General features: G+C 34.6%; 1 protein-coding gene across 6 annotated transcripts; it reads left to right on the top strand.

Annotated features, from left to right (window-relative positions):
• The first annotated feature begins 220 nt into the window (after positions 1-220).
• Positions 221-11,374, top strand: LOC7481646 (uncharacterized). Of its 6 annotated transcripts, none has more exons than XR_002983044.2 (8): positions 224-409; positions 512-617; positions 882-1,021; positions 1,104-1,466; positions 1,664-1,726; positions 1,902-2,118; positions 4,996-5,516; positions 5,626-5,991. XR_002983044.2 is itself a non-coding variant. In XM_052455540.1 (7 exons), exons 1-7 carry the CDS (start codon positions 302-304, stop codon positions 11,273-11,275), a joined length of 1,092 nt encoding a protein of 363 aa, XP_052311500.1. In that variant the 5' UTR covers positions 221-301; the 3' UTR covers positions 11,276-11,374. The 6 variants fall into 6 exon arrangements, 4 of the variants coding, with proteins under 4 accessions (XP_052311500.1, XP_052311499.1, XP_052311502.1 ...); XR_002983043.2 differs by having other exon boundaries at positions 4,996-5,541; XM_052455540.1 differs by lacking the exons at positions 4,996-5,516; positions 5,626-5,991 and adding an exon at positions 11,175-11,374 and having other exon boundaries at positions 221-403.
• Positions 11,375-16,098: the final 4,724 nt, after the last annotated feature.

Genomic DNA, 16,098 nt, shown 5'->3' with positions numbered 1-16,098 from the left:
AATTATACTTTTAAAATTATACTCTTAAAAATATCATGCAAACATATAATTTTTCTGAAGAACAAGTCTGGTAAATCTTTGGAATAAAATTAAAAATAGCATATAAACATCCATAGGAAATTTAAATTTACCCAAAAGTCTCCCAAGACCAGACACGACAAGAAACGGTACCGTTTGGTAAAGACAATTAGTTTGGAAGTGGCAGAGGGAAAGGGGAGGGATAATATAGGAGGAGGGCCTGCCTTAGTCCTCGGGATAGATGGAAAACTGAAATTATCTCTCTCCAATCCAAAACCAAAAGATGACATGTTATGGTGGGGTTGCAGCAGCGGCAGCCCTTCCTTCTCTTCCACCTACAACTCTGACTACGCTTCCTTCTTCATCCAGTAACACCTCTGTAAGAGTAAGAGTAAGCACCAAACCCATCTCTCTTTTTGGTTTTTGATGTTTGTCCCGAAGGAGATGATGAAATGTTATATTCCTTTTCTTTTCTTTTCTTTTCTGAGAACAGGATGTGGGCAGTGGTGGCGCAGAACATCCTAATACGGTATTGAAGCCAACCGTTGATGGGTTTAAGTGGCGCTTACTTATATCTTATGATGGCACTCACTATAAAGGTTTCTTTCCCCTCGTTCCTACTTATCATTCTCTCTCCTTTCTTGAGCTTCCGAATTTCTAATTTCTTCTTCTTAGCTATCATTATTATCGATAATTGCCTTCGTTCCCGCTGTTTTCTGTATGTTAAAAATGTCCTCTCTTTTTATCTTGTCTGTTCAACAAGATTCAAACATGCCCAAAATTATATATATTCATGTCTATGCTGCAACATGTACAATTTTAATGTTCTGATTATCTTTAACCTTGTGGAGTTAAAATTTTAGGCTGGCAATTTCAGCAAACCCCTCCAACTATACAGTGCATTCTAGAAAAAGCTTTAACTCGAGCTACAAAGCTTGAAAGGAAGGATCTTCATTTAGTTGGTGCCAGTAGGACAGATGGAGGAGTGCATGCCTGGGGTCAGGTCTGACTTTCTTACTCTTTTGAGCGTCCAACTAGCATCCATTGATTGAAAAAAACAAGCTTACATTCAGTTAAGATTCCAGGTGGCACACTTTGTTACACCTTTCAATTATGACAGCTTGGATAGCATTCATGCAGCTCTCAATGGTCTTCTTCCTCCTGACATTCGTGTTAGAGAAATTAGTGCTGTAGTTCCTGAGTTCCATGCTCGATTTTCTGCCAAGGGAAAGACTTATCACTACAAGATATTTAATGATACTGTCATGGATCCATTTCAGCGTCTGTATGCATACCATGTTACTCATAAACTCAATGCTGCTGTAATGAGAGAAGCAGCAAATCATTTTATTGGAACCCGCGATTTCTCTGCTTTTGTCAATTCATCACGCAATGATGGAGTGCCAAATCCAGTGAAGACTATTTTTCGATTTGATATCATCAAAATGGTAATCAAATCCCATAATGATCTTGCTCCAAAAGATGGGTTGGTTTCTTTGATTTGTCCTTTTGATTGCCACTGAATGACTGGACTTGGTTCCAACCCAAATTGTACATGCTCTTCTTGAATATCTTCTTTTGAGTTCTTTGATCATAATCAAATACCGGTCTTTTAGATGGACTATTTTCTTTTATTATTATTCAGGGAGCTCTCCTACAGCTAGAAGTTGAAGGCTCCGGTTTCATGTATAGACAAGTGCGGAACATGGTAAATTATAATTCTTAGAAATCTGGATCATGAAGTTAGCTTTTACATGTTGGAATGTAGCAATCAGGAGTTGCTATAATGAATGCTGCTCAGTTTTTGGGATGTCAGCATGAGCTAGTTCTTGGAGATGGCTTCTGACAATTCACAAGAAATTTTCTGATCTTCGCTTTTGTAGGTTGCTTTGCTGCTCCAAATTGGCAAGGAAGCAATTTCTCCTGATATTGTCCCAAAGATTTTAGCTACTCGTGATCGCAAGGAGCTCGCTAAATATACCTTGGCTGCCCCACCTCACGGACTCTGTCTTGTAGCTGTTAAGTATAATGAAGAGCACCTACAACTTCCGTTAGTTTGCCCTACAACCAGTCTTGGTAGGCATCACAGCATAAGCAAGTGTAAGGTTCCATTTTATTAAGAGATTCATTACCTAAACACCTGCAGTGGGAAGATAAAGAAATGATTATTATCTGATTTTAAAGATATAAATGCAATCCTGTTATGTTCTAGAAATATTAGTCAATATTCATGCTGTTTTTAATACATTTAGCCATCATGTTTGTGTGTTTCAAAACAGCTCTCAATTTTCATTGCTTGTTCCTAAAAGAAACTGACTAAGCTAATGCAAATCAGAAATCATATAAACTAAGATTCATCCATACCTTACTTTATTGTGAAGAACTTGATGCAAAATGCACATATTGTGAATTGGAACCATGGTTTATCTATGGTGCTGAAAAAGGCCCATTTTAACACTTGCCAGTTTAATCTCAAACAAGACTTCACAAACTATGCGTGGGCAATTTTTCTCATTGCCATATTGAGAGCATTAGGCAGTTATATAACTTCTCAAACATACATTTATTTGTTATGGGATTCGAGTGACTGAAGTATGCAAAGTAGTTTAACTATTGTTGTTTTTATATTTTCAAATTTAATTAAGCACTTTTCTATTCTATTGCATGTATCAATTAAGTCACCAATATTGCTATTTATGAATTACTAAGTTAAAGATAATTAACCCTATAGACTTTTGTTTGACCGATGTTAAAGTAGTGGAGTTTCTAGGTTGTAAGGCTACAAAAACTAAAGTTTTGGGTTCCCTAACTTGTTAATTTCTACAAATCAAGTTAAATAACAGTCAATGAATGAGGTAAAAACTAATTTAACGGTGATTAAAATAACAAATCAAAAAATTGTTAACTTCAATTCATGACAAAAAAAGTCAGAAGTAAGTGCATAATAACGTGAAAGAGACATGGACTCACATTCATATTATTAGGAATGTGTACATGGATTGAAATCTTCTTTGACATGATTTGCAATATGAATCGCCATTTTAGTAGAACAAGTGAGAACCAAGAAGCAATTCAACAGTGTACTAGTTGTTTATAAGTTCAAGACTATAGCCTACAAGATTACTGTCTACAAATTACTGCCTACATTCTACAGCCTAAAGTTTCAGTTTGTTTGAAACTTGAAAAGGGTGTACTGAGTGCATTGCAATCTGCAGATGAGTTGTTCTATGTTTGTTGTGTTCTGTTTGTAGTTTTCTTGTAGCTTCTATGCTATATCTGCTTTTGTTGCTCTTTAAATGTTCCCCACGAACTCCAAGCTAGATATATGTTCATAGCTTGGTTGGGGCACGTTCATAACTACTTTTTCATTCTTTTAACAGTATAAATATTCATAGGCATACATATGGTGGAGTTATTGGTCATTTCCCATTAATAATTTAAACCATAAAACTCTTCTGATTGTCTCAAGTCCATTATCAACCAATGAGTCTGGTTTAATGCATTGAGTGGGTAGAACATCTGCCTCTTTTGTTTTCCCCTTCCATATGCAAGTATTTTCACGAGCGTATGTGTGGATAGAATGTTCATTTTGCCATCATTAACTGCTCCTATTTCCTAGGTGCAGCAATTATTTTATTTTTACCTGTTGATACTGCAACCTTTTGTTTTCCACAACTTATTTAAGAGCACCATCCATTGCATCTATCACTGTTCATTCCAGCTCCTAGTTCTCTGTATACCTATTGTTCATATTTTACTATCTCTTTTTAATCTTACCATGAACTCTAGAAAGTATTCACTTTATGCAATCTTAAAGCCCAAAGCTAGAGACTCCCAAGACCCTTCTTTAAATTGTAGTATATCAAATCTACAATTTCATTTCTTGTGTGGGCAGGCCCCTCCTAAACGTGAGAACTACCCCTTGACATCCCTACAGACTCTGAAACCCCACATGGGTACACTCTAGGGCCCTGTCTTTTTCATTCCCTAGGCTATAGAGATTTAGTTGAAAAAGCGTGTGGATTTCTTCTAGGCCTTTTAATCCCAGATTTTCATATTGAAAACTATTGCAAGAGAGAGATTGCACCTTTTGTCGTTTAGAATAATTTCGCTAGTTGTTCCATATGCCCAACAAGGAATTAGCCTGCCTATCAACTTGAGGTTCGCATTCTTATGCTTGCAGATTACCCTAAAATTATAGGGAAATGGAGAAGAATGAGGACGATATGGATTTTTTATGTGGCCTTGAACCATATTGCTGACAAAAATATTCCATTGTTAGGTGCCATTGTTTCATTGTGGGATATTGGAATTAATTAAATCCAAATTGCCAGGGGCCTTATGGGAGTAACTATAGAGGATGTAGTGTCTCTAACTGTGTGTTCCCCAATTGGTGTTAGACTGTTTTAGAACCTACATTACTACTACTGTAGTGGATTACAAGAAGATCCTCCAAAGGCATCTGTAGAAGTTTGTGCTTACACCACTTATGCTAAAAAAACATATGGCTACAAATAATCGGGACATCATGGAAATGGCTTTTATTCGCTACGGTTTTGCAAATATATCATCTGTTATAAGAGTATTACGATAAATAGCAGGTACATTCTTATTGCCCATGCCATGTTTTTATGTCAAAACCCTCTTTCTTTTGCTCATTTACTTCTTGCTTATGCTAATTACAACATGTATCTTGTTGTAACTGAGAGTTTGCATCCAAACACCTCTAGTCCTCTTTGGTTGGTGACTCTTTGGGCCACTGCTTATTTTACCCATCTTGTGACCAGTAGCCTTGTTTTTAGAGAAATTGACGTAAGATTTTTTATCGTTATTTCACTCTTATACTACTACACTGAACAAGCATAATTATGAAGATTTCATGAGAGGAATCTGTTTTCACTATTTACCTACTTCTTGGACCCCTTTTAGTGGAAGAAAGGAAGTTTGGCCCTGATTGGTATAAGGTTTCATCCTCAGGAGTGGGTTGGAAGGACTTGGAATATTGGAAGGTGGTGTTGATTCTCGAAGAAATCCTTGTTTTCATGACTGACCAATTCATAGTGGAGCCTTACTTCCCAGATCTCTTTGCTAGGCAATTTGGATTGTGTGAGGACATCCCCAACCCTTTATTGGCTGTATATAATCACCAAGGCATATCCATAGGGCTATTCTCCCCTTTTGAGGTCTTTGACCTTATGTAGAAGAACATCATGGACTATAAGATTGTGACCTCCCTTTTTAAACTACAATTGCATTTACCTATGGTGTAGCTTTCATTAAATGGTGGAGCTTTCATATCTCTTGTGCTATTTTTGCCCTCGAAAGGCATTTTGAGGCTCAACTCAAATGATACGTGAAAAATTAGAAGCATGTGAAGAGAGGACTTCCACGAGATTTGCTCCTTTGATAATTTAATCCTTAGAATTCTAAAGAAGATTGTGAACGTGGAAAGTCTGCAGATGAGCTGGACATACCTTGAACTGAGCCCTTCATGAAGGGTAAGATAAAAACAATTTCTTAAAGGTATGTCACTTGTTGATTTCTTTTTTTGTCAATTTTCACACACGTTTCCTTATTTATATATTTCTCTTATTTGTTTTTTTGTAGTTGTTGCCAAAAAAATAAATATAGAATCCAACCCGTACCAGGAGTCTATAAATTCTAGGAAGCCAGTCCTCTCTTACAAGGAGAAAAACAACGATCCTATTGATACCGCTCCAATTTCTCTTCGAACACGAGGCGTTTCCGCACCTAGGGATGGAATTATCAAAGGGACTCCTGGAACTCTTTCGCCTAAGGTTACTTCATTACCTCCAACAACAGAAGTGATCCATCTTGAAAAAGATGCTCTTTTAGAGGCTGTTATTGCTGCTTCTTTAAGAACTCTAACCTTCCCAGCTTTCAGAATTAAGCTTGTGGATCAAGTACAAAAAGTGACTCTTGTTCCAATGAAAGTTTAAAGTACCTTCGTCATACTCTTTTCTACTGCCTTTTAGTTGGGTTATTGAATATCACAAACAACATAAATAATAAAACAAAATTATTTAGGAGTTTTTATGATTTAATTAGATAAATTTAAAATTTAAAAATTTATTATTTAAAGATTTGATGTTCTTCTACTTTAAATAATTTTTTAAAAGTTAGGTTGTCGCTAGTTTTTAAATAACACAAAAACTAGAGAATCTAAAATATTATTCTTGTCGTAAATATGATGAACGTACAACAACATAATATTTGAAAATAAATAATATATAGAGAAGAGAAGAGAAGAGAATATATATATATATTCTCAATGCTACGCATTTTATATATATATATATATATATATATATATATTCTCAATGCTACGCACTATCATAATTCCTTATAATTCCTCATTTAATATTCTTCTAAAACTTCTAAATTTATTCTTTCGGGAATCACTAAACATTTTCATTTCATTAATACTAGAACCCAATCTCCTTCCAGAATACCAATTATACCACTTTTTCCAAAAACTTGGGGAGGGTAATGCCGACACTAATGTTTCTCTTTGGTGTCATTAGTCGCCCTTGTCGAGACTGATTGATTAAGTTTATGGTAATGATGACATCAATGCAGCTGATTGATGTCATTAACTATTTTCAACCCGAAATAGTTAATTAATTTTCCATAATACCTTGGAATATCTTTGGAAATGTCGATGTCAAGGATTCTTGATATCATTAGCTTTCACATTAGGAATAGCTAATCAACTTTCTTGGGTTTGCTAATATCGACGTCATCCGTCGATATCATTAACTATTCTTAGCCCGAATTGTTAATCAAGTTTAATATTTCTCATTCTCTAAAATGATCATGTCGATGTTAGCAAATCTTACTAACATCATTAGCCTCTCATATTCGGGACCAGCTAATCAAATCTAAAAAGCGATTATTCATGAAATTCATTACCATAGTTTATTATTCTTAAACGAATCCATAAATCAAATATTCATTACCATAGTTTATTATTCTTAAACGAATCCATAAATCAAATATGATTTCATTCCTCATTCATTTCATTTTATCTTATCTTTTCTCTTTTTGGCTTCACCCGTAGGTATGAAATCCAAGAATTGAATAGATTACTAAAATTACCATTATTTAAGGAAGGCATAGGTATAAATTACCTACTTGCTACGGAAGCTCGGCTCGCGCTCCCTTGCTGCTGTTGTGCCCCTTCTACGGTTTATCCTAAATCTATAAGCATGCTACATTATTCCTTACTCAAGTCACATTTTACAAAATAACAATAATAATAACGACAATGTTTATTCCTCCTTTTATAATTGTTTCCTTACATTTGCGGTTCCATTACATCTCTTAAGATTATAGTTCATTATCAAATCATAACTAACATCACAAATTGAATTTCAAATATGGTTTAAGACATGACGCTACATATTTTTTTAAGGAAAGAAACCTGATTCTACCCCTAACTTGACTAAATTTTCCCGTTTTGCTAATTTGTTGAATCTGTCAATAGAGGTTGGACTTGTTGGAAAGCTAATATCCTTGGTTATAACTTCTATGAAGAAACCTTCCCTGAATTTTATCATTGTTTTGGCTCGAATCCTTTTTGGAACCAAGGTGATGAATTTGCCTAGTTTCGTTAACGATTTTTATATGAACTTTCAATTATCCCCATTTCCTTTTCTTCTCTCAAGACAACTATTTCTACGTTTCACAACTCCCTTTAAGATATATCATAGGATATACATAAGGTTAATATCCTCGTTTTCTCCTCACATAACACACGCATTTGACTCTTGAAGTTCCCTACTACCAAGTTATCTTACTTTCCCTCATTAGTAAACTTTCTACCACACCTAATTCATGCATCATTAACATATGACATCCCCATACTCTTCCTCCCTCTCCTTAATTTGGCCTTAGTTGAAACTTGGCCTAAACAATTTAGGTGTTTTTCTTTCAAATTTGGTGAAATAAAAATCTAAAATCTTCCCATTTTTTTTGTCTCAAATGTCCGGCCACATGGAGGAGAGAATGGAGTATTTATAGTTCTATTCTCTTTTAATTATACTTTAGCCTATTCTTTCTTTTTGTTTCACAATTAAGTTATACCTCTTTTCTTCTTTTAAAATCCTCCCCTTAGCAATTTAATTTAGTTGATTTTTCTCCACACATTTAACCATCTCCACTTTTTTTTTTTTTGTAATTATTCTCAAGTTTTACATAAAGTCTTTAACAAACTTTCTATAAAAATTAGCTAACCCATGAAAACTTCTTACCTTAGTTATCAATTTAGGTGTAGATCATTCATGGATAGCCTTAACCTTTTTCTTATTAATTTCGATACCTTTTGCACACATAACATTACCAAGAAACTTAATTATTTTCATGCAAAAAGTATACTTTTTTAGATTAGCATACAATGATCTTCATGTAAAACATCAAACACATTACGTAAATATTCAACATGCTTATCCAATGTAAACACCTAAAAAAAAGAGAAGTAAAGCTGAAATGACTCCACCATTGCTGTCGATTTCTAAATCGGCAGCGACACAATTTTTGGCTTTCGATTTCTTAATCGACAGCGGCATAGTTTGGTTGCCGATTTTGGAATCGGCAGCGATGCACTTTTCATTGCCGATTTCTAACTCAATTTTCGCTGCCAATTTCTGAATCGGCAACGACTGAGTCTAATTAAAAGTTTAAGAAACAAACCAAACTGTCTTAAGTAGCTAAGAGGGAGGGGTAAAACCGGTTTTGGACAGACCAAAACAGGGACAAGAACACATCTAAACCAACCCCAAACACCCCATCTCATTTAATGGGAAGTATAAATGAAAGTAGAGAGAGAGAGAAGGTGACCCTTCCTCTTCCTAATGTTGTCTGCAACAGTTGCATGTCTCTCTTCTCTTCCTCTTTCCCAATGGAAACTTAAACCAAACCAGTAGAGAGTGTCCATTTGAACGTGTGAGAGAGAGCAGGAGAGAGAGAGAGAGAGAGTTGAGACCTTGAGTGAAGGCTGAATAGCTGCTTAGAGGAAGGGAGAAGGGGCTGTAACAGGTGGGAAGAAACTTATAGAAGAAAGAGAATCGAGAGAGGAAGAGGAAGAGGAAGGGGGATAACTAAAAAAAGGAGAGAAGGAATACTATCAAACTGTCTAGACCCATTTAGATTCAAAAGGTAAGGGTCATGTAGTCTCCTTTTCCCCCTTGTTCTTGAGACCCAAAACTGAAAATGATAAAGAAGTCCCTAAGAAAATTGAACTAAGACCCCTATGCTAGCTGTGAAGGAAACCAAAATCAACTAAGAGGAAAAGGAAACATAGATGAAATGAGGCCAATTTCCAGAATATCTAACAAAGAAAAAATGAATAAAATGGAAAGAACAAAACATGGTAGAGGGCCGACCATAGTTATGGGGTTGGCGAGAATGCATTGTGGAATTGAAAATGCATGTGTGTGTTCATGTTAATATCATGTAGCTGTGCTGGGATTTAATGATAGATATGTGCTGGAATTGAAAATGCTTGTGTGTGTTCATGTTAAGATCATGTAACTTTGCTGGGATTTGATGATAGATAGGTGCTGGAATTGAAAATTTATGTGTGTTCATGTTAAGATCATGTAGCTCTACTAGGATTTGGCGAATGATTATGCGCTGGAATTGAAAATGTATGTGTGTGTTCATGTTAAAATCATGTGACATTACTGGAACCTAATGAAAAATTTCATGCCTGTAGCGAATTGACATTTGCTGTTGAAAGTGTGTTCTGCAACAAATTTGTGATTCACTGCTGAAATTGAGTTCTCTGCAGTGAATTAGCTTTCGCTGCCGAAAGTGCGTGTCCTATAGTGAATTTGTGATTTGCTGCTGAAATTGAGTCGTTTGCAGCGAATTAGCGTTTGTTGCCGAAAATGTGTGTCCTACTATGAATTTGTGATTCACTGTCAAAATTGAGTTGTTTGCAGCGAATTAGCGTTCATTGCAGAAAGTGTGTTTTGCAGTGAATTTGTGATTCGCTGCCAAAAGTGTGTTCTGCAGCGAATTTGTGATTCACTGCCGAAATTGAGTCGTCTGCAGCGAATTAGCGTTCGCTGTCGAAAGTGTGTCATACAACGAATTTATGATTTGCTGTCGAAATTGAGTCATTTGTAGCGAATTAGCATTCGTAGCTGAAAGTGTGTATTCTGCAGCGACTTAGCACTCGCTGTCGAAATTGTGTTGCCTGTAGTGAATTAGCACTCGCTGCCGAAGTTGTGTCGTTTGCAGCGAATTAGCATTCGCTGCTGAATTAGCATTCGCTGCTGAAAGTGTGTATTCTGCAGCGACTTAGCACTCATTGTGAAATTGTGTTGCCTGCAGTGAATTAGCATTCGCTGCCGAAGTTGTGTTGTCTGCAGCGAATCAACGTTCGCTGTCGAAAGTGTGTTGTCTGCTACGAATTTGTGGTTCATTGCCAAAATTGAGTTGTTTACGGCAAATTAGCACTCGCTACTGAAATTATGTTATACTCTACAGTGAATGAGCATTCGCTGTCGAAATGGTGTTGTCTGCAGCGAATCAATGTCCGCTGCTGAAAGTGTATTATCTGCAGCGAATCAGCATTGGCTGCCGAAAGTGTGTTTTGCAGCAAATTTATGATTCGTTGCCAAAATCAAGTTGTCTACAGCGAATTAACATTCGCTGCCGAGAGTTTGTTGGCTGTAGCGAATTAGCATTCGCTGTTGAAGTTGAGTTGTTCTGCAGTGAATCATCGTTCGCTGCCGAAAGTGCATTGATTGTAGCGAAATTGCCGAAATTGAGTTGCTTGCAGCGAATTAATATTCACTGGTGAAAGTGTGTTGGCTACAGCAAAGTAGCATTCGCTGCTGAAATTAAAGTGTCTGCAGCGAAACAGTTTCCGTTGCCGAACTGTGTGGCCTGCAGCGAATCAGTTTTCACTGTCGAATTGTGCGGCAAGCAGCGAACCAGTTTTCGCTGCTGATTTTCTACAATAGACTCCCCAGTCATAAATGACTTAAATGCTTGTAACAATTTCATTGTATGAAGGTGTAAAATGTGGAACACTTGAATGTAGACATATGGATTCTTGAAATAAGTATAATGATGAATGTGATTTAAGGATGCAAATATACTGATTTGTGGCATTGATGTCTTAGGTGGTGCGGCCGGGATTAGACCATCGTCAGGACAAGGACAAACCACAGGTGGAATAGGTAGGTGGTTTCCACCTTTTTCTCGTATGATGTTTATGATTTGAAATGATTTACTTATGATGATATATTATTGAATCCTTGACGAATGATGAAACGACGATGAAATGTTTGATTGAATTCTTAATGATTGTTGAAACGATTATTGAATCCTTGACGAATGATGAAACGACGATGAAATGTTTGATTGAATTCTTAATGATTGTTGAAACGACTATGAAATGTTGATCGAGTTTGAAACGATGTTGAAAATGTTAATGTTCTGAAATGTCCTATTTAAGGTGAACATATTATTGTGTTGCGATGCGTATTAAACCGACTTTGAGATGTTGATTGGGCTATAATGAATTTAGGCTACTGACGAATGGTTGTATGAGTATTACAAAGGATCTACCGTTGTATTATATTGAATAGAATTGTTACGAATGATTGTATAAGTATTATGAAGGATCTACCGTTGTATTATACTAAATGTTGTGGAAGAAAAGTACAGAATACTCGCTTTGGGAATCTTCAGATTGGTGTTATTTCTGAACCTAACGAGAATAATCAGTTTAGAGGCAGCCACAACTTTCATTGAGTACAAAAATAGTCAGATAAATCTCACTACGACAATACTAGGAGAGACTATCCTAACACTCAATCATTGTAGAAAAGTTGGCAAAGGGTCAATGAGATGTTGTGAACAATTGTTGTACATATGGTTGATTAGCCATATAGAAACCAAGAAACCGGTATTTAATAATTTCTAGTGAATTAGTCGAAAACCATTAGAGATAGTTGAAGAGGAAGAATGAAAGGATCTGAGTATGGAAAAATGGAAAGAGAAACTGCATGGATTAGTCGAAAACCATTAGAGATAGTTAAAGAGGAAGAATGAAAGGATCTGAGTAAGGAAGAATGGAAAGAGTAACTGCGTGGAATCCCACAATGAAAAGTTAAGGGGAAAGCTTCGTTGATGAGAGCAACAAATTGTTTGATGAGTTGTGGACAAAGATAGTGAGTGCCTTTGATTGGGATAACCAGATATGTTAGCTATAATATATGCTAAGGACGGCCAAATTATCACAATCTTCTAGGTTATTCAAAGACCAGTCTGCTTTGAAAGTTGTGGAAAGCATCAAACAAAACAGGAAGTTTCTGGTATTGATAAAAAAGAATTAGATTTGTGATATCCAGTTACTAGTAAAAAATACTTGAGGTGAAGAAATCTATCATTGGTAATTATCCCTATGAATCTCGGATTTGAAGACAAAACTTCCCCAATTGCTGAACTAAATAAAAGAAAGCATATTAACAACGATGAAAAACTGAGAGAATAACTAGAAAAGCTTCAAGTGGAATTAGGCACTAGTAAAGCCCTTAGGATCTCTATCAAGGAACAACTCCTCACTGGAAAAAAAAAAAGAGAGGAAATTTATGAAGCAACAGTTGATGTAAAAAGACAAAAAAAAAAGGTCACATCTTTAGAGAAGTAGTTGAAAAGGGAAAAATGGCTAGAAACCGAGCTAAGAAAGAGCAATAAGAATTGGAAGCAAGTTAGATACAAAGCAATACCAAATTAGAGACATTGAAAGCTAATTTCCATGATTGCCAAAAGGGTTGATATGTCTTTAAGGATCCAAGCTGAATTAGAAAGTTGAATTGAACGGTATGGGCAGTTATACAAGAAACATGTGATGTTTGAGAGTGAGTTGGCTGAAGCAAAAGCTAAAGGAAAAGCTATCAAAAATTCCAAGACGGATGAGATGAACCTGCTGAAGAGAGTTTGCCAACGTAAAAATTAGGGCAAAACATTTAGAAAAGAAGAACAAGTTGCTGGAGCACCATAATCAAATGATTGATACCAATAGCAATCAACTGGATAGAAGCAACATGTTGCTATAAGAAAACATGAATGAGCAAATTGACCGAGCTTTTATCTACGCTCGAAGAATCTCGACAAGTTAGGAGAAATCTTCACCAATATCAACAAAGTATAGCTAAAACTTATGTTTTTCTTAGGGATATAGAAAACAAGGACTTTGCCTTTCTCCTTATAAATGATGATGAATAGACTAGTTTTCAATGTAAAAACTTTCCTTGAACATTAATGAAAAAGGCTTAGACTCGATCTTTTAAGCAACATCTTGTTTTGATGAGTATAAAGTTATTAAGTATTGGCTCAGATCAAATTGCCTTGACAGCTACGAAAGGATCAGAAACCTTACCCGAATGATATCAACCCATAGATTTGGTTAACCTATATCCAACATGCATCATCATGCATCCATATACACTCGTATTTATGAATTTTGGAATGTGCATAACATGTATTTGAAATATAGGTCCCCTAGTTAAAATCTACAATTCCAGGCTTCGCAAAAGGATGTAAAACGAAGAAAGAGCTCACTTTGAGGCCCACTACCAAAAAGAGCTGGATGGTGTTAAGAATAATATGGCTCGAATGACTAGCTTACTCAAGCAACTCCTGCGAGCACAGTTTGGGGAAAGGACATCCAGTCGGTAGCCGACTCTGCTACCACCGCCAACAGCTCCAGTTATCATCGACCCACAAAACTTGGAGGCAAATCCCACTGTTAGACCATAAAGAACAACAAGCATTTTGATTGCTTGCCCAATTACATCTACTCAAGTTCCGACCACAATAAATCATTGAACAAGATAAGTAGGCTGTTTGGGAGGAAAGATTGAGAGCTATTACGGGATTTGACATCTATGACCCGGTTAAAGCAGCTAAGATATGCCTAGTGCCAAATAAGTGGTACCCAAAAAGTTTAGAGTACCAGAATTTATCAAGTATACGGGGTTGGAATGCCCTAATACACACTCGAGGTTATATTGCAACAAAATGGCGAAGGTCATACACAATGACAAGTTGCTCATTCATTTCTTTTTAAACAACTTGACTTGTTTTGCGTTAAATTGGTATATGATCTTAGATAACACAAGGGTCAAGAAATGGAGTGATCTTGTTGATGTCTTCTTAAGACAATACAAATTCAATGTTGACATCGCTCCAGACCGGACAAGTCTAATGGTGATGAAGAAGAGCAACAAGAAAATAGTGAGGGAGTATGCTCATAGATGGAAAGACAAGGCAATGCATGTACAACCACCTTTGTTAAAGAAAGAGATGGTGACTCTATTCACCAATACTTTCAAGTCTTTATACTATGAGTACCTAATGGCTAAAATTAATTTTAAAAAAATATAAATCTATTCAAGTTAACTCGTATAACACGTAACTCAAGCTATAAAACCTAGATAACCTCATAAAAAAATCAAAATAAATCATAAAATCTAATTTCTAATTAATCTAATGTTGAAGAACAAAATTAAAAAAAATTCCAAGTAAAAAAAAAAACCTTGAGTCAATTAGATCAACTGGCCAAACTCGTGAGACATGTCATAAAACTATGATAACCACATACAAAGCAACCTGTAATAAATCATAAAGTTTAATTTTTAATAAACTAAATGTTAAAGGATGAAATTAAAAAAATATTGCAATAAATAATGTTTTGTAAAGTGATGCACAATAAAAGCACAATTTCTTTTAATTTTTGTTAATAATAATAATACCACGGAAATGATAGTTTGAATAATGTCTTTTTAATACAAATGGCTAAAATTAGAGATGATTATTTAACTTGAATATAATAAATATTAACCTGACTTGAATTAATAAGTTTTTAAATAGTTATATTAATAAATATAATATAGATGTAGTTGAATTCAATCCCAAACTACCCCAACCTAACTTGATATATATATTATTTTATGTTGAACAATAAATAATACTTAATAATAAATATTCAAAATTCAATAAATCAAATATAAATTTTTAAATTTTTTACCAGACAAATAATTAGAATATAGATATAATACAAATATAATATGAAAATATCCATTATACAAAATTATCAATAAAAAAATAATTAAATTTTTATGAAACATTATTTGTAACATAGCCCCTTAGGCTATGTTTGTTTACTGGAAAGTGGTTTCTAAGAAACCACTTTTCAAACTTTCCTGTGTTTGTTTGCCATTGAAAAAGTTGGTCAACGGAAAACACTTTCCAGTCAAAGGAAAATTTGGCTTGGTTTTCAGGAAAGTGTTTTCCTGGAAAATTTGGACGGAAAACACTTTCTGGAAGTTGTGAAAAATTTAAAAATGTCATATTATTTGCTGATTATATCAAATTTGATCCTCAAACTTTTGATTGCTATATATATTTTGTTTTGAATATTTATTTTTCAATTTCATCTCTTAAAATTTAATTTTTATATTAATTTTGGTTCTTATTTTTATAATTGTTATTTGCTTTTCCCTTATCATTTTCTTATTGAAATTTTTTATTTATCAAATTTAGTCCTCATTCTTTTGATTATTACTTATTTTATTTGAAATAATTTATGAAATGTTAATTATTATTATTTTAATTTCTTCATCTTTCATTTTTATTTTATTTTTTAAATTTGATTTTTATTATTTTGATTATTATTTATTTTATTTGAAATAATTTATAAAATTATAATTTTTTTCAATTTCATCCTTATTTAATTTTTTAATTTGTAAGATTTATTCCTCATTATTTTAATAAATTTGAGAAAATAAAACATTAATAAGTTATTTTCCAGCTCATTTTCCATGACATAACCAAACACTAAAAAGTGTTTTCCAATTTATTTTTCATTACACTACTAAACATCGAAAAATAATTCACTTTTTTAAAATTCACTTTCCAAAAAATAACTACTTTCTTGCAAACAAACATAGCTTTAATATTCAAACAAACATAGCCTTAATATTCGATCAAATTCCAAGTTGCTATGGAGCGTATGCCCTTCCCTCACGGCCACATGCA

Source organism: Populus trichocarpa, chromosome 8 (genome assembly GCF_000002775.5).
Source record: "Populus trichocarpa isolate Nisqually-1 chromosome 8, P.trichocarpa_v4.1, whole genome shotgun sequence".
NCBI classification, from domain to species: Eukaryota; Viridiplantae; Streptophyta; class Magnoliopsida; order Malpighiales; family Salicaceae; genus Populus; species Populus trichocarpa.
Note: the sequence above shows the minus strand (reverse complement) of the source record. Positions and strands in the feature narration are given on the sequence as shown.